This window comes from Nicotiana attenuata, unplaced genomic scaffold (assembly GCF_001879085.1).
Source record: "Nicotiana attenuata strain UT unplaced genomic scaffold, NIATTr2, whole genome shotgun sequence".
Taxonomy (NCBI): domain Eukaryota; kingdom Viridiplantae; phylum Streptophyta; class Magnoliopsida; order Solanales; family Solanaceae; genus Nicotiana; species Nicotiana attenuata.
The window spans coordinates 70,316-89,263 of NW_017671407.1; the positions used below are offsets into that span (position 1 = coordinate 70,316).

General features: G+C 37.2%; 1 protein-coding gene across 13 annotated transcripts; it reads right to left on the minus strand.

The window, feature by feature from the left end:
- Nucleotides 1-2,796: 2,796 nt before the first annotated feature.
- LOC109208098 (TMV resistance protein N-like) lies at nucleotides 2,797-18,709 on the minus strand. Of its 13 annotated transcripts, none has more exons than XM_019371128.1 (14): nucleotides 18,070-18,709; nucleotides 16,385-17,462; nucleotides 14,485-14,781; nucleotides 11,760-13,235; nucleotides 10,956-11,641; nucleotides 8,821-9,166; nucleotides 6,013-8,725; nucleotides 5,389-5,470; nucleotides 4,116-4,272; nucleotides 3,746-4,022; nucleotides 3,548-3,629; nucleotides 3,344-3,480; nucleotides 3,189-3,267; nucleotides 2,797-3,089 (listed from the first exon to the last, which is right to left on the minus strand). In XM_019371128.1, the coding sequence occupies exons 1-5, from the start codon at nucleotides 18,552-18,554 to the stop codon at nucleotides 11,057-11,059; spliced, it is 3,921 nt and encodes a 1,306-aa protein (XP_019226673.1). In that variant the 5' UTR covers nucleotides 18,555-18,709; the 3' UTR covers nucleotides 2,797-3,089; nucleotides 3,189-3,267; nucleotides 3,344-3,480; nucleotides 3,548-3,629; nucleotides 3,746-4,022; nucleotides 4,116-4,272; nucleotides 5,389-5,470; nucleotides 6,013-8,725; nucleotides 8,821-9,166; nucleotides 10,956-11,056. The 13 variants fall into 13 exon arrangements, with proteins under 13 accessions (XP_019226673.1, XP_019226676.1, XP_019226679.1 ...); XM_019371131.1 differs by having other exon boundaries at nucleotides 3,344-3,491; XM_019371134.1 differs by lacking the exon at nucleotides 3,548-3,629.
- Between the last annotated feature and the right edge of the window lie 239 nt (nucleotides 18,710-18,948).

An 18,948-nucleotide genomic window follows, 5' to 3' on the forward strand; every position in this document is an offset into this window, starting at 1 on the left:
ATCTGATTGTGTGCTAAAATTCTATAAATCATCTCTGGTCTTTGAGGAACTATTTTTGGGTCAAAACTTATTCCAATTACTACTGGTTGTGATCCTGTTAAATTTCTGTTGTTGCTGCAAGTTATTACTCCCGCTGATCTCCTCTTCTTCATTATATTTTCACATCCAGGTACACACCTTCAATTGATGTAACTCTGAGTTGAAGTCGAAATAAAATTCATTCACGACTTGGCTGCCCGATGATGTACTCGTTTGGATTGATAACTTGTCAACACCTAGACACATGTTGATTGCTATGTAGTAGTTTAATTTAGTTTTACATGATTTGTATAACTAGGACTGTTAATTAGTGGACTGTTAAAATAATTAGACGTGCTCCTGGAAATGTGATTGGTTGAGCTTGGGTTGCTAGTGTGATGAAGAATCTCAGTGGGCCTTCATATGCATTTCATTGTTTGTTTTGGATTATTTAAACTTGGAATCATCTAGTTATAGTTTTCACATAGCTAGTACCTGTTTAGCTCAAAGTTATTTCGGTTTTTAAAAGAAGAATCAGAAACATTTGGATTTGGGTTTGATTTTGAAATCTAGTTTAATTTCAAACTTAACCTGTGTTGTGCTACAGCAATTCATATCTTCGTTAATATGTAAGTGTTAATAACTTTAGGTTAACGGTTCAAATCAATAGTTTACTTGAATTGAATTATGCATCATCACTTAGACTGGCTTGAGTTAGTTAACCTGTTCGAATTTAGTCCAGTTAGAGTTCGTGAGGGATCATTGCTTCAGTAGTTCGAGTGCGTGAGTATTATTTTTCCGTGATTGCCAACTGTTGGAACACATCTAGAGTAATTTGAAGTAATTCCAACAAACCTTTGTTTAATTTAATTGTGGTTCAATTGAGTTTAAAGGGTCAGGGATATAACAACCTATTCCCAAGCGTTTGGGCCTCAGGCCATCTGCTGCGCAGGCCCAGGTTCAGAGTTCATTTCCTTCACATTTGGACCTGGGCCAATGCCTGGTTTACCTCAGCCCAATAACAAATTATTTAGGACTTTTTCTTGTGTTTTTAGAGACAAAATAATTAGAAAAATCATAGTCGCTTTAGGATCAGCCTTTGAATAAAAATGAGATGAGCCTCGCCAAACAAAACACATAAATTGCGGGGCCCTCGATAAATGTTTACATAAATACTTAGACTCCGGGATGGGCCGTTTAGCGAATTTCACGGCTTTCCCCAAAGATAATAACGCGATAGTCTCTTTAGGCACGCACTTTAAACAATTTTACCTTCCTAAATACGGGTGCACATTTATGTGACCCAAATCCAAATCTCAACGAAGTCGAAATGTGTCAAAAACCGCGGGTGCATTTATGTGACGTGGTTCGAGACGTGTTTTCACGACGTTGCAATTCTCTAAAAAATAATAATAATAATAATAAAGCGGTTCAAAATAAAAAAACACATAGGTCAAAACATGTATTAAAATCAAATAATTAAGCCAAATATGACAGTTGAGCGACCGTGCTAAAACCACGGAATCCGGGAGTGCCTAACACCTTCTCCCAGGTTAACAGAATTCCTTACTCGGATTTCTGGATCGCGGACTGTTAAACAGAGTCATATTTTCCTCGATTCGGGATTCAACCGGTGACTTGGGACACCATGAATCTCCCAAGTGGCGACTCTGAAACTTAATAAATAACAAATCCCTTTTCGATTGTCCTTTAAGTGGAAAAACTCCTTTACGCCCTTGCTGGTGTAGTGAAAAAGGAGGTGTGACACCAATAATCCGTGATGTCAAAAGTAGCAGCCAAATCGATAAACTTGACATAAAAAGAAATCTGAAGATGAAGTGGGTAAAGAAAGAAGATGAAGAGAAGCAGACGGAAGACAAATTAATTGCTGGTATGTATGCACCGAGGAATTCTTATATTGCACCACCGGTGAAGTTGCTCTTGCTTTCAGTAAAATTTTGGAGAAGACCAAAGTACCCCTTGTATAATATTCAGTTGAACATGGACTTATAATTTGTATATCTTAACAAACTATATAAAAAGGCTGTCTAACCATCTATTGCTTTTGCAGTTAACAGAAGAAGCAAAGAGCAATATCAAACCACCAATACTGACTAGAATAATAACCAAATGATGATCAAAAGGCTTTGGAGGAGCTCCAATAGGCTGGAAAAATGGAACTTCTATGTGTACCCTTCGTAGCATAATGCTAAATTTGTCACGAATTGGCAGGGAACAGAGCAAGTTGTTCTAATAAGCAAAGGTTTCAATTTCTCCACAGTAGTACCTTCATTGACTTCGGGTTTACTAATGACTAAATTGGTCATCTATATAGCTAAATGTCTGTTACTTTGCTGACCAAGCAGTCCATCCAAGGGAAGACAGGAAAAACGTAATCCATGATGATGTAAACCATTTGGAAAAAATAGGTCAATAAGAAGACCAGAAGATAATTAAGGCACCTGTAGAATACCAGTAACAACAAAATGTAATTCTTTTAGTGAAAGCCAACTCTTCCCCTGACCCTGTTAGATTTGCTATTATGTTAACATGTGTGAATGTGCAATAACCAATAAAAGTATTCATCACAATAAGCCAATTTTCCCATTCATTCTTGAAAATGACTGCATTCTAGAGCTTCATTATATAAAACTTAGATTTAGAGGTTTGTTGAATGCAGTGCATTACCACTAAAGTTGAAAAGATTGTGCTAAAAAACAGAAATTGAAGCACATTGCTTTGATGCAAATACCAGAAAATCTTCAAAACACAGAGTCGTAAGAACAAAGAACACTAAAAATAATTTTTATATACCAATCCTCATAATAAAATTCCCGACAGTAGCATATTAGATCATATTGAACAGTTATCCATATTCTATAAAAGATACATGGTGTGGCAGTTTTCGACATTTTATTTTGTAATTTAATGAACTCACAGCGGAGGTTTGCGTAGCAATAGCTTAAACAGATAATATTTCATCGTCAGCAGCTACAAGATTAAGCGATGAAGCTGACTCTGCTGAACTCTTCACTGTGTATTCGATTAACATTTGTTTGTTCTCATTTATCCTGTAATTCGCATAGGAAATGTCAGACAATTATTTTTCCATAGAAGAAATAACAGTTAAATAATAATTTGGTACATTTTAAGCACAGTTTGTATTGTACCAATTCCGTAATTCAGTTGCTTGCACATATGGGGGATTGATTAAGATTGTGTAGTTGTATCTTGTTGCCAAACAGGAAACTGTGTATGCAAATTTTATTAATAACCAACGCGGAACCGTTATCCATATGTAGGAACAGGAGCTGCATGAACTTACCACCACGGTATTTTGTGGTACCTATCCGCTTCGCGAGAATAATAGGATATTCTTGTAGTTGCCTCACTTGTCTCAGTAAGTCAGCTCCTTCATTGCTTGCCAAGTCTTCCCATATAGTGAAGAAGAGAGGTTTCTTCCTGTACATGTACTTTTATAAATGTCAGCTAGAGATTTTGTTATGTAATAGAAGATTAAATGACTCACGTTTTGTCCATAACTACGGCCTCTTGAAATCTCTTACTCTGATCAGCGGTGTATTGCATTGCCGCACAGTTTGCCACCAGAGCTAATAGATTTGTTGTTATAAAAAAAAACAAATGTACGTAAAACCAATATATTTGCATTCAGCATGAGTTCCAAGCATTTAAGCTGTTATAAGGCATAGGGTAATTTGAAACGTACCAAATTCAACACCGGAAGGCTGTTGTTCAACGTCGACGAACGAAATCGTACTCAGCCTCGACGGAGGAGGTAGCGGTGCCTCCTTTTCATTATTTTTTGGGATAGACTCCACAATAGTAAATCTGTCAACGATCTATTCAAACTGGCCTATATGTAGTGAATAAGGCTGCGGATTTCTAACCTTGGCAGTTAACATCAGATATGTCTCAAAAAGTTCGAACAAGTTATCACATCTTCTAATATCGTCACCATAGAGTATCACACAAACTTGTTCCTCCTACAATGTTATTAAGAATGAAAACTTAGTAATTATTGGAAGAGTACAAGTGAAAAGAAGTTATGTTACAATTGTAGTTGTAACTTGACTTACGTTTACATCCTGGACAATTATTGTCTGAAAATGAACTCGTTGATCTTTACTGTCTCGCGGCCGAAATTTGTCTACAGCTTGGACTTTGCAAGTCCATTCTGTAGTTAGTGGTGTAATTCACTAATAGTAAGTCTTTCTTCCATTTTATCAATATAACCTGCATATTGATAACTGTAAAATTGCAAGAACAAACCATCCCACATTACAAATATGAGGCAACAAATATACGTAAAATACACTTAAAAATTTTTTGCAACAGTTAGGAATTTCTAGTAAAAGTTGGATTTGGATTTTTTAATCACTACATTTCAGAGTGTTGGAACTCCCTGCATCAAGAAAGAATTGAAAACTTCGTTAAAGATATTCAAGAAATTTTGGTAATACTGAGAAAAGGCAGATGTTAATACGATTGGCATAAGTGAAATTCATAGGCCAAAATCCTTTGAAGTTGAGCAAATATACAAACTTAAATCACGGCTCCTTTCACTCTACTTTCAGATTCAATTCAAACACACATGAAAAAAAAGAATGTCCATCAAGTCCTTCACTATCGATTCGTCTATTTTATTTATTTTTGTCAAAATGGGATTTAACGAACTAAATGAACTTGAAGTGAAGAAGTTTTAGATTTTTCATGAACTTCCTTTCCGCTAGACTATTATGTATGGTTGCTTGAAAGGTTTATTCAAACTTACGTATTCCTGGAGCTTGTAAAGAGAAACAACATAGGCAATGCTTTTATTGGGTTTAGAAAAACTATGTGGAAGTTTCCTTCTACTGACTTCATACTAACTCTTCTTTCTCAAAATTGACTAAATATACCACTCATTGTGTGATTTCCTTTATTAGAAGTAGTCATTTTCTATTTTTCTTCTTTTGCGTGCGTGCGTATGTTCGCGTCTTTATTTGTTTCTATTGCAATTGGTTCCATAATTTAAGCTTGTATATTATTTTCACTTATGCAGTGTGTTAAAGACAATAAGATACAATCTCAAGTAGCCGCTTCGGCGTTATCATAAGGGCATTAGCACAGAATTTAAGTGTAGTTGAAGCTTTGAACAGAGAAAAACACAATAAAGCTGAAAGAGGAATTTTATCAAACTCTTAAAGGACAAAGAGGGTAAACGACTGCAGCACCACAGGTTTAGGTAAAACAAAAATCAACATGAACCCAACCCTACTACGCATAATATCCATTAAGAAAACCAAATTTTGATTAACAGACCAAAAATAATCATAAAGAATACAAATGAGGTGGCAAAGAAGGTCTTACAGTGAGAAGGAGTTAACTTTGGGGATTAAGCTACAGGTAGCTTTTTCTTGTTATAAACACCATTTCTTCACAATGATACAACCTATTAAAAAATCCACAAACAAAATATTGATATTCCATTTCAGTTCTTTGCCCTAGAAAACTTAGAATTTTTCAATAGAATTCGAATTCAAAAACATCGAAAGCAATAGCACAATCAACCAAAAAGATCAAGAAATTGCACTTATGGATATGCAAAATAAGTTGTTATTAAAGATCAGAAAAGCTGAGTTCTTTGGTAAGGAAATTACACTGACAGAGGTAGAAAATCGAAGATTTCAGAAGTGTTTCAGTCTGTGAGATGGGTATTTCTCAAAAAGAAAAAACCTAATGAGATGGAACCCAAAAAAAAAAGAAAGAAATAAACTGTGAAAACAGAAATCCCTATTTAAACACCTACTTTTAATCAAATACCAGTGAATAAAGAAGAAAGGCGGAGAAGTTATCGTGTTGTTACTGAGAAATCCAGCAAAGGCTCACGGAGAAAATTCCATAGAAGATACAGAGGAGGAGAGATGCTGGGAGAAAAATCCGATGAAATTTCGTGGAAAACATCGACAAGTATGTCATAGCCCGCTTACTCACCAAAATTCAGCACACGTGTAAGCGCAGGGAACACAGAAGGTATATGAGTACTTAAATACCCCTGTGTCTAAGCAGGGATGTCGACGGAGAGCAGCTTCTGCACTCTTCTATAAGTAGAATATTTACAAAATTTCGGCCGTGGTTTGCGGATGGCGTGCCACCCCCTTCCTCCTTAATAGATCCGCCCCTGAGCAGAAGAGTGGGAGGAAACACGGAGTTCTTAGCATGAATGGCTTGATCCAACATTTCCAGCAGATCCTTGGCTAGCTCTGAAATGAGCCTTCACAAACAAGTTCTAGAAAAAAAAGTGTAGAGTCAGTTGCAATGAGCATCTTCTAAAACCCACCCAAAAACGCTCTCCTCTCTCTCTCTTGCGACATGGTGAACTAGGGCAGCCATGGCTGCCATCGTCTCTCCAAGCTGTGGGAGAGTCCATTCAAATAACTAGTGAATCACATCCTAATCCTAATCCAAAACAGTCCTATGCATCGCAACTTATATCAAAACAAGCTGCCGCAAAATCGTCAAATCTTGAATTATGTCCAGTAACGTTTGATCATGGAGAACCAACTGTAGAGTTCACCATGGATGATGTTAATGAGTTTATAAGAGAAGAAGGACTGCATCAAGCAGTTGTAATGAAATTTTCATATGGAAAACCTGAGTTACAGGAATTCAGAAAGAGTTTTTCGTCGTAATTCGATGTTCGAGGTTACTGCAATATTGGACTTCTGGAGTTTCGTCATCTGTTGATCAGATTTGATCTCTATAATGATTATGTTCAGTTCTTATCAAGATCAACTGGATATGTCAAGGCAAAAGGTGATGAATTCTTTTTCAGAACGTTTCCATGGACGTTAGGATTCAATCCAAAAGAGGAAACGTCCATGGCAGTTGTGTGGATCTCTTTTCCAGGTTTGCCGCCTAATTTCTTCGCTAAGAGGTCGTTAATATCTATTGCTTCCGCTGTTGGTAAAGCTCTTGCTGTGGACAAGGCGACACAAGAAAGAACAAGACCTAGTGCTGCTAGGATCAAGGTAATTCTTGATTTGCTCGACAAACATCCTAAGAAGGTTAAGCTACCAGGAGGTGGTGTATGACAATCTTCCTAAATATTGCACTTATTGTAAGCTTTAAGGACATGACGAAAAGGTGTGTCGAATTATGAAAGAACAAGCTGGAACAAAGGTGGTGACAGAGGAAGTAACAGGGGCAGCATCTCAACGTAATCATGATTTGGTCGAGGCAGATGGTCCAGTTATTGAAAAACTACAAGGTGATGCTAGGGAATATCTCAATGCAAAAAGAGCTGGCCAAATAATGGTGTCAAATTCAGAAGATACCACAAATAATGGGCAGCAGCAGATTTTTAATAAATCTGGGAGTTCAAAGAATGATGCTATTGTTCATGTCGATCGTGCCTTAGCTAGGATATCTCAAGCGATGGCTATAGAAGCAGGAAATAAGGTGTTGAATGGTCGAGGAAATGACAGTGATAAAGGGACAGTAGCAGGAGATGTGTTTACTAATGACAAGCCAAGTGATGATATGGCTATAGTAGATGTTGCTGGGCAGATTACTGGGAACCAAAAACTGGAGGCTGGGCAAAATCGACATGATAAGGTGGATTCTACAGGAGTTCGAACAAATTTACAGGAGGCCTTGAAAAGGCCTGATGTTGTGGGAACTGTTCTTACTGTTGCGTTAGGGGAAGAGGATGTAGCAGGTTTTGGGCAGAAGGATCTTGAGGACCATCTAAAACTCCTAGAGATACAAAGGGTGCAACTGATGCATCAGGGGTTGGAACTGATGGAGCAACCAGTGCTAAGCATACAGCAGTAGCAGTTGTAGAGCATCATAAAAACGCTGGACAAGAAACAGCTGCTGTTGGTTCTAAGCTGGAGGCAACTGTTGATCGACATCCTGTTAGGATTGCTAATCCTAATGCTGCAATTGGTGATACAAGGTTGAAGGATATCCCTGCTTCTACAGATTTTGCAAGGATGTACTCAGCTACTGCTGGTGCATTGGTACAACTGCTGTAGATGTCTCTACTGCTGCCTTAGTTCCAGCTGAAGTTGCTTTAGAAGGGGCTGAGTCTAAGCGTTCAAAACCTACTGATGCTGGACATGATACAAAGGAAGCGGGGCAGCATATTATTAAGGATAACTGGACAACAGTTTCCAGCAAAAAAGGCACTCCAAACAGCAAAAAACTGCTGCAGATTGCAAGAGACAGTCCAGGTGTGCAAAAAAATACAAATCCTTTTGATGCTCTTGGCAATGTGAATGATGATGGTGAGAAGAACATACAGCAGGTTGATCAAGATTTAACTTCAAGAACTAGGATGTCTAACTCTCCAGGCAGTGAAAAGAAACAGCAATTCATAAAGAATGCAGATGCTCGATCAAAAAAAGATCTTGCTCTTGTTCCTGTTGACGAGCAAATGACTGGAGCAGTAGCTAATGCAGCCTCAACTTGGTGGAGGAGCTAACGAGTAACCAAGCACATAGCTCCAATGCTCCTGACCTTGCATTTTTCCAGTCCACAGGTGGAAAAATAATCAAAGATGCCCAGAACGCGATGATGTTGCATACTAATATGGTTAAACAACCTTTGGTAACATTGTACACCTCAGTCTTTGAAGTACCATCACAATCGTTGGAATCGTTTGGGGAGCATGGAGGAGATACTGGGCAGTTGGTGTTGTCCACTGGAAACAACGACATTATTAAAGCAAATGTGAGGGCGATGGCAATTAAATCCAAACTATGGGATAACCAACGTGAGGATGATGATGATGAATACCGGGGTGCCGATTTTGCGAGGGATTCGACTGATGAAGGTGAGCGATGTAGTGGAGATGAGGAGATGATTTCAGTTGGCTCACCTTTACCAAAAATTGGCAGCTCTTCTAAGTTGAACTCAGGCAGCAAATTAAACGCAAAAGCCCCAGATTTTATTCCTAAAACTAGGCAGCAACAGATCACAACAGCCGCTAGTTCGATAGCAAAGGCAGTAAACATAATGTCTGGGCAGCAGCAGCTTAGCTCTAACACTCCAGCTATTAATCAACATGAAGCAGCCACTTTAAATCCTGGAAAGCAGCAGCAAATTGTAACCATGCCAGAACCATTTAAGGCAGCAACAAATCCTGGGCAGCAACAGCAACATGTAGACAGTTTAGAGGCAGCAGTAGCAGTTACAAATAATGAACAGCAGCAGCAGATTATTAGTGTTGAAGATAGAAAGCTACTGGACGCGATGGTAAGCTCAAAACCTGTTAGCTCGTTAAATCTTACTGCTTTTAGCACTGGTCGAGTGAATAAGAGTAGGAACAAAATGCAAAGCATATCACAACACCAAAACAAGGCAGCATTGATTAATAAACAGGATGGGAACAGTTTGGTAAATCAAGAACTGGTTCAAGACATGCCAAATCCGATGATTGTGGGCAGAGATACATATGAAGAGGGCGAGGAAGAAGATATGTTAAATCAATGCCGGGCAGAGGCAGCAAGAAAAGGGGATCTATCACCTATGCATAGCGGCAAAAGGAAAAAGACACATAAAAGAGAAAAAAGCTGGGACGGCAAGATGAGTGAAGATGTGAACATAAGGTGACTCCCAATGAGAGTTGCCAAACAAAAACAGGTTTATCCAACTACGTCAACAAAGTCCACTCGTTCAAAGAAAAGCATGAAATTTGAAGACATTTTGAAAAGGGTAGAGGATGAAGACAAGCGTCTACAAGTTGAAGACTTCACAAAATTAGAGAACATAGGAGATCACTGTTATTTCTACATATTCTTATTCTACCATCACATTAGTATAGTTTTATGTAATATCATCACAGAGTATGTTATAAACTCTGTGATGATCATAGAATATCTAGTTTTAGCTAGTTCTTTCTTTTTACATGCTTGTTAGTAGGTGAGGCCTTTTCTTTGCCTCAATAGGATTAGTAAGGTAAGGTTTAGCCCAATTTGTGTTGCTCTATTCCTATGCCTTTGGAAAGATATCCAAATGGCTATGAGATTATATGCCCTCGTGAGACTTTGCCGGTAGCTACACCATGATTCCTCTACATGAGGCTTCCATAAGGGCATTGTGAGGCGCAGAGGAGTGATTATATAGCCAAGGCATAGAGGCAACATTACTGGTGCTACTGTCCCCCTTATTTGTACTCTTCCGATGTGGTTCTTTTTTTGCTTTTTATTATTAATAAAACTAGCCCTAGGCACCTGCCTAGTGGATTTGCCTAAAAAAAAAAATGACCATCTTCTAAGAAAACTCGAAAGAGCATCAACCCCCCACCCCAAAAAAAAAAAATATCAATAAAGTGAACATTGAATTTCATTGAAAAACCAATTCTGGTGAAGGTCACTTGTAGAAATTACACGAGACAATCATATAAAAGTTGGAAGAATTTAAGAGAAAATTCAGTAACTTTTCAAGGAAAAATTGTGAAATTCACATAAACATTATAATAGTGACTGAAGAACATCTCTCTTAACAAAAAAAAAAAAAAAAAAAAAGTGCAGCTCGATGCACGAAGCATCCCTCGTTTATGCAGGGTTCGGGGAAGGGCCACACCACACGGGAGTGTAATGTAGGCAACCTACCCAGATGCAAGCAACAGTGGCTGATTCCACGGCTTGAACCCATGACCTATAGGTCAGACGGAGACAACTTTACCGTTGCTCCAAGCTCCCTTCAAGAACATCTCTCTTAATTATGTGAAATTTGCAAAGGGTAATTGTTAGCACTTTCAGATAGCTCACTTGCACAATAGCTAGATTGATAGTAAAAGATGCTCCATAAAATAGCCAGAGATATTTCAAAGATTCTACTAAATGGAAGTATCAAAACCTAAAAGTTCTTTGAGGTACACAAATTCTATAAAATGAAATAATAGAATAAAAATTAAACTGAAAAAGGACCTGCATTCTTGCGGAGTAAATCCCCTTCCATTCTTATGTATTCTTTTTCTATCTTTCGTCACCTGAAAAGAGCTACAGAATTTGAGGACAAGATCAAGCTTCTATCTGTTTATGAGCATTTCGTACGTAACACTGCCGCCGGCTTCATCTTTATACACCAAATTAAACCCCCATTGTTTTCCACGATGGCGGATGTCACCTGGACTCAAACAGGCTTCAAATATCCCATAGTCATTTGGGTTATATGACTGTAAATTTGATGTGTGACAGAGACTGTTTAATGGCAAAAATGCAAAGCACATATTAGGGACAGCAGTAGCACGACGTAACACATTCATGGAAAATGAACAGACTTTCTTGAGCTCTTCAGTCCGCATTCCTTTATGTCGGGGAGTTAGTTTTGCTGTAATCTCAATGGTATCTCTTTCATAAAAGTCAAAACTCGGTTCCTCATACTCTTTCCAATAACTGGAATCATAATTGTAATGATGCATGCTCCCCTCAAATTCAATATCATAACTACGTGCAGAATGATAAAAGCAGCAGCCGCAGCATATAGCGAATCCCAAGAAATCTTCAGTGTACCAATGTTCAGGAAGATTGACTGACATCGTTGTGGCACTTCTATCTTGCCATCTAAACCATTCTGGAATTTGAGTTCCATGTATAACAATCTTAAGAACTTCCTGCAAACCAGAAGAGATAGATATATCATTCCATGTGCTATAGTTAAATCCACATATCTAATGTTTCTGCTGCCTTTTTTCTTTTTGGTTTCATAAAACATGAGATTTAGAGAGAGACCTCACGCTTAGCCGTCGAAAGATATGAAAAGGGAATAAGCTGCAACATATCATCCATTTGTTGCTTCTGACTGTTCTCCAGCAGTTCTGACACATCTGACCATATTGAGTCTAACCATAGATAGAAATTTTGGTACTCAATATTTGTGACTGCTATTAAATTCAACTCCTTGCATTTAATTACTAAATCTTCCATGCTTCTCAAGGCCAAGTGTTCATCTACATATAGCTCCTTGATGCTTGGGGGAAGCTCTGGCAATGCTTCAAGCCTCTGGCAAAATGTTATGTCAAAGTATTCAAGGCAAAAGAGTTGATTCATCGTTTCAGGCAAATTACAAAAACCATTTCCACTAAGATTTAACTTCACCACTGAGCCTAAGCTTCCAAGACTTCCAAAAACATCATCAGGTAAATTGAGCATTGATGATGAATATTGGACTTTTGGTCCAATCGCAAACTTTTTCCTGAATGATAAGACCTTAAGTTTATTTAAACGTGCAACCGAAGATGGTAGTCTTAAAATACCAGTACCATCTGCAAGTAATTCCTCCAAATGTTCCAAGTGACCCAAATTTTCTGGTAAATATTCCAGTCCCGAGCAGTAAGAGATGCGCAGAATCCTCAAACTTTTCAACAACCAAATGTTGTGGGGGAGACTGCTAATACAATTACACCAACTCATATCAATAATCCTAAGCAAGTCAAGATGTTCATAAATTGTGGGCTGCTCCAATGTCAGAAGGAGCTGAAGTCCGTGTCCTGACAAACAATTTATGGCATTGGGAGTTCCGGGCAAGTTTTTAAGTTTTCTGCAGTCTAACAGCTTTAGACTTGTAAGACTAGTCAATCTCCACATGCTGCTCGAGATACTGGAAATAGTTTTGCAATTACAGATTTCAAGGAAATTTAGTGAGGTGAGGTTTCCTATAGAGGTGGGAAGCTCCTTAATAGAAACTAATTTTAAGATGAGTTCACGGGTACGATTGCTATTCCCGTGAATTTCTGGTAAACTCCCCAGTTTCTCACATTTACTAATCTTCAGATTTCTGAATCTCCAAATACTACTTGGGAGACTTACAAGTTGGTTGCAGGAATGCAATTGTAGGTTTTCTAGGGAACTGAGATGCTCAATTGATGGCGGCAGTTCTCTTATCCCAGTTGAAGTGAGGTCGAGTTTCTTCAAGTGCTTCATATTCCTTTCCACCTCCGGGAACATTTTCAAGTTAAAGCAACAATTGAGATCAAGAACTTCAAGGCATTCTGATTGAATAATTGCTGGAAGTCTCTCAAGTGATATGCAATGATCCATATTTAACAAAATAAGCTTCTTGAGAAACCCAACAGATGGATGGACTTCCACCAATGCATCACAAGAGCTCAGGATCAACCTTTCCAAATTTGTGATCATCCTAAAATCTGGGGTTTGTATCAAATTGTGGCAATAACTGAGATCAAGAGTTGTCAAAAATGCTAACCTCTGTACCATAGAAGAAAGAAAATTGTTAAGCACATGTTTTCACAATGTATGCATTTATGTCCATGAAAATTGCAACTGTCTATCTGTTAAGTATCTGACTAAGTGGAAAAAGAGATAAATTATCAAAGACGAGAGATCCAAAACGAAAAAAAATAAAAGGGGGAGATTGACACATATATTCCATTCATTCAGAAATTCTCCCTTTATTTGTTCTAATACGACAAGTAGATGAATGGTTCCTTTTGTCTGTCACTTATTTCAAGCAACTCATCTGATAGAACAATTCTTCGATTTTCTAAAGACGTGAAGCTTTAGAACTAGAATTCAAAGAAAAGGAACACTCCAAACCATCCAGCTATAAGTTTGCTGCATGACTAAAGGAGCATATGTTTTATCCTTATATTCTTTATAAAGTAAATATTTTACTGATAGTACAAGAAAGCATACACAAGATATTTATCACTGAAACATATAAGAGAATAAGCCTTTCCAAAGAGCATCCGATCCTCTGTACAAGTTGGAATTCTATATGTGCCCGTAACAAGAACTTAAAACCAAAAGCTTGAGTACAGATGAAAACTGTTCATTTATAAGATACAATCATTTTCTAACTTTATGATCAGAAACATTGCATTACCTCCAAATTTTTGAGCGTCAAAAACATTTCTTCCGACTTAAGATCTTCTGGTGACCCACAATTGACTAGCCTGAAAAGGCAAACTAACTATTTTTCACCTTACTAAATTAGCCCAAAAAAAGGTTAGTCTATTTCCTCTCCAGATTCCAAATTATTTATTCTAATCTTCTAAATTAAAATAGACTTGATATAACTTCAATAGAAGCAAAATCAACATTATTAGATAAAACATGCGGTAACTATTCATCACTAAAAGATAATAACTTTGAATTTTTCTGAGCAGATGTTCCGTCTGCATCCATACGTGATTTCATGAAGTTTTGCAGTCAAATATTAATTAAGTGACTGTTCTAACTTTAGCTGTAAGTCTACTGGTAAGAGACCTCATAGTTTGAAACTTCTTCCAGGATTTATGCAGTCAGTTTTTGGTGCATTTCTATGCTAGAGAATTAAAATTGCAGGCCAGATCAAGAACAATACTTTGAACATCAGCTACTTCAAAAGTTCTGCATTAGTTTCAATCTTACCAAAGCACATATTGTATAGCATGTAGACATGAGTGAGGACTGAAATTTGAAATCAAAGGAAGCAACTTGATGGTGGCAACCGTACCTTTGCTCCATTCCAGAGTTCGATGATAGAACTACCCTTCATAGTAAGATATACGAGCTTTGATGGTTCAAAATTTGATGGCAATGAGTCTGCAGAATAGTCACGCCATTCAAGCCAAAGCAGACTGTTAGGAAGATAGGCAACAGGCACATCAAACCCCCTGTTGTAATATTGTTTCACAAGTATCCTCAGCCTCCTCGTCTTTTTGAGAGCTTCAGCACTGTACATATATTCCAACTCACTCTCTTCAAACTGTTCAGGCTCTGCGAGTAACAAGCCTTCAATTGCTTCTTTCCTCTGCAGACAAATAAAAAATATCCTTACAGAAGAAAAAAATTATACGAAGCACATATAAGTATGCTGCATAGACTTATTTTTTCCGGTATATATGACCATCTTCGGAGTGAGTGTGGCAGTTACATGAAATGTAGTAAGACATTTATCTACACATGTAAGTAAGGCATTTATCTGTTTCCAATCACCTCCCTGTGACTATAAACCATTCCAATTCAATCATCTTATAAGTTATAACTCTTACACTGCATATAGTCCATCTCAAATGAGATTTTTTTTTCTCGTCTCCTCTCTAAACGAAAGTGGAATTTAGGCCCTATTTATTGAAAAAAATGTCAAAGATAACGAAACAATCAATACCCTAATAAGAAGGCTTGTTTCTTCCGCCCTAATAAAAGCTACCGAGGTTCCATCCCAGTTGTTCACTATGAAACTGGGATTGCTTGGACTTTATAACCATACCTTACTTAGTCTTCCCTTGGAACCGGATCCTTTAGAATTTAAATAGAAGTACCCCTCCTAGGAATTGATTTCTCTAAAAATTTCATATGCAACTGGCACTGCTTGGCTTATCTAGTAGATTGTTATTAGATTTCATGTGCCGAAATGCTAATTTGTTCGACGAAGTATCTAACGAGACATATATCATGTTCTAATCCTTTTTTTCCTTTCTACTTCCTGTTTTTCAATTATAACCGAATAAACTTACTTCCTCGGTTCTGTTTTATACAGACACTCTCCTTTTCAGTCCGTTAAAAAAGAATCTATATTTGGGAACTCTTTAACTAAAGATATATCATTTATCCTTAATGACATGCTCTTACAGCCATAGAAATGTCATGGCATGTTTAAACCCACAAATTTAAGGTGCTTTTGATATGTGCCAAAAGTCTTTATTTCTTTCTTTCTTAAACTTTGTTTCCAGTCAAACAATGTCATATAAAATAAAACGGAGTTGAAGTTTATCAAAAGCTTGAACTATGGAGAAACACTCAATGGTATAACGGTTTTACGATAAGAAGAAGTAAGATTGGATATATGCATTGCAGCTTTAGCCGCAAGAGTGAGATTAGGCTCAATGTTCCTAGAGAATGGTATGATAGATGATAAATGGTATACATAGAATCAAAGTACGATGGTTGAAATAGTGAAATTTTAAAGGAGTATTATGTGAGAGGAAGGACCCCTACTAAAGTGAAAGGCAAGTTTAACTATTTTGCTACATTTCCTTTAGGTCCAATATCTACCGGGAGTCCTTAGTCTTATTAGAGATTTGTATCCCAGTAGAAAAATAGAGAACCCAAACTTTTAATATAGGATTAAGACGAGTCTAAATGGTGCAACGTGAATAGTGAGAATTTATATGGCTGACCCTATAGCTTGGGATTGAGGCTTAGTTGTTATTATTGTTAAGAAGTTGAGCACATTGTAAAAGTGCTTTCTATGTCTAATGTACTCTATAAATACTTGTTTCTTTCCAAAACAAGAAAAAGGTTAATTTACTATCTCATGCTTTCTTTCCAGACTACACATACATCATTTCCAGATATTTTTTATGAAGATGAACATTGCTCACATAATAGCCATTTGTGGCTAGATGTCTTACCATATCTCCTATGCATGCATCCTTCACATCCTCCGGACGATATATTCTTCTCATCGGTGATTCTTGAACTGCGATTTGTCTACCCATCTCTTGCATCAAATCATGCATTTGGATTTTGTCCTCTAAAATAAAAATGAGAGATTTTTCAACAAGGGTCTTTATTCCTAGAACTGGGTGGAAACCAGAAGCGTGAAATAATGCTGTCATATCTCTTTGATTGTAACCCCTGAAGAAACATGCAATATCTAAAAATATACTTTTTTCATAATCTCTTAATCCATCAAAACTTATTTTAAGTGTAGCCATAATTTCACCCTCAGGGGTATCTTTTAGTCTATCAATTGTACTTATCCATACATCAAGATCTTCCTTGTACAGCAGAGAACCAAGCACCTTAAGAGCTAAAGGAAGGCCTCCAGTATAATCTACCACAAGATTTAAGAGCTCCTTAAACTCCTTTTCAGGTGAATTTCTCTTGAATGCGTGCAAATTGAAAAGCTCAATTGCTTCATCTCTTTCCAAAACCTTTACCTCGTAAGTTTCATGCACATCATGGTTTTTCAATAGTTTCATATCCCTAGTTGTGATAACAATTCTACTACCACTACCAAACCAATCTTCAGCTCCGACGAGCTTATCCAGCTGGTCATTATGATTAACATCATCAAGAACAACCAGAACTTTCTTAGAACAAAGTCTCCTCTTTAATATTGCACACATTTCTTCAGTATCAGTACAATCTACAAATTCTACCTTCAACAATTTGGAAAGGAGAGTCTTCTGCAAATACAACAAGGTATGGTGTTGTAGATATTCTTTTACATCTTCGAGAAAACAAGCACCTTCAAAACTCTGATAGTATCTGTTGAACAATGCTCTTGCAGCAGTTGTCTTTCCCACACCACCCATCCCCCAAATACCAACAAGACGAACTCCTTTCAGGTCCATCCTCAACAATGAACTTAGTTTCTTAATTTGAGATTCTATTCCAACTAAATCTCTGTTAGTTATTGAGATAGAGAAACAAAATTTGTCGAATATGTCTCTCACAATCTGTTGTATGCATTTCGATTCATCCCTGTATGTCAAAATGAGTGCTATTTCATACTGAAAAGGTATGCATTGAAGAAAGGAAAAAATGAGTAAATTTTCTGAAACAAGTAAGGGAGTTGCAACTTCGTTCCCCATAACTGGATTTACCAATTTTAATCACACTATTGGAATTTATCCTGTGTTAGTCAGCTTGACTCCTTGAAATTGATTTTTAGCTATGTTGCGCGGACTCTCCAAAATGATGCCGCACCCATATCAGATCCTCAAAAAATACACTATTTTTGGAAGATCCGACACGCACCCGGCGAGCAACATAGGCTTTTAGTATTATCATTAAAATACCTGCCTTCTCGATTAGCGGACTTTTTTATTTTTACATGAATGTTCCCAAAATAAGAAACTAAGTTACCACAATCAAGAAGTTTTCAATATACAATGAGAAGGTCAGAACTTTGAATATAAGCCATTTCTAGTTTCTACCTTGTTTTCTCTTTATAAATTTTATTAAATCTTAGTAAGCTGCAGAAGATTTTACAAAAACAACCATGCACTTATGTGCTATTGCTAATATTATACTATAACTTTTTGGAATAAAATGGAAATAAGAATTTAGAACAAAAATCACAACTGACCCATTGTAAGTGTTGCGCAAATCATGCCCTGATATGTTAGCTACCTTAGTAAGTGCTTCCCTCCACCTTAGCACTTTGTTCTTATCATCAACCAAGTTAGCCTCAAATTTAGTAAAAAGCACAGCATACTCCCCATTTTGTTTCCTCACAGTTGATGGATCCACATCATAGAAAACTGGGACAACAATTAGCTCAAATTTTTCATGAATTTCAAGAATCTTTACCAGTTCTTCCAAGCACCATGTAGATGAAGCATAGTTCTTGGAAAAGACAACAACAGCAAATCTTGATTCTCCAATGGCTTTCATGAGTTCAGATGAGATTGACTTCCCTCTCTTTAACTCCTTATCATCCATGAATGTGTGAATACCCTTTTCAATAAGAGCATTAAACAGATGACCCACAAATGTTTTTCTAGTGTCTTCTCCCCTAAAGCTTAGGAAAACCTCATAACTGCGTCCATTATTGGACAATGAAGTCAACATGGGTATATCTCTAAATTCAGAAATTGATGGAAATGAACAAAATTTGGGGGAGAAAAAAGACCACTTCAAGAATATTTGAGAGTTGAAATACCAACAATGTCTTCTACTGAAAAGTCAGAACTTTGGTTTGAAAAATATGTTCTTAGCTTCTTTTTTTTTTTTTTTTTTTTAAGTATGCTGACTATACTATTCGAGGTAGTTGAAAGGCCAAATACATAGACCGTATCTTAAAATATATCATTTGAACACAAACTCAGAAGGCAGTCACATGGATTTAACTAAAAGAAATTTTCAAAAAATTTGGAAAACCCCACCCCACCATAGTCATTCCCCAAATGACCCCACCTTGCCGGAACATCAATTTCTGGCCATTGCTTTCCCACGATGACTTCTT

Bases quoted from the DNA above. Each gene is read 5' to 3' on its own strand.
- LOC109208098 (XM_019371133.1), bottom strand. From the start codon at position 18,554: ATGTTGACTTCATTGTCCAATAATGGACGCAGTTATGAGGTTTTCCTA. The intron at 14,782-16,384 runs GTAAGACATCTA...ATTTGTCTGCAG, and splicing joins ATGCATGCATAGGAGATATG to AGGAAAGAAGCAATTGAAGG. The intron at 13,236-14,484 runs GTACGGTTGCCA...TCTATGGTACAG, and splicing joins AACTCTGGAATGGAGCAAAG to AGGTTAGCATTTTTGACAAC.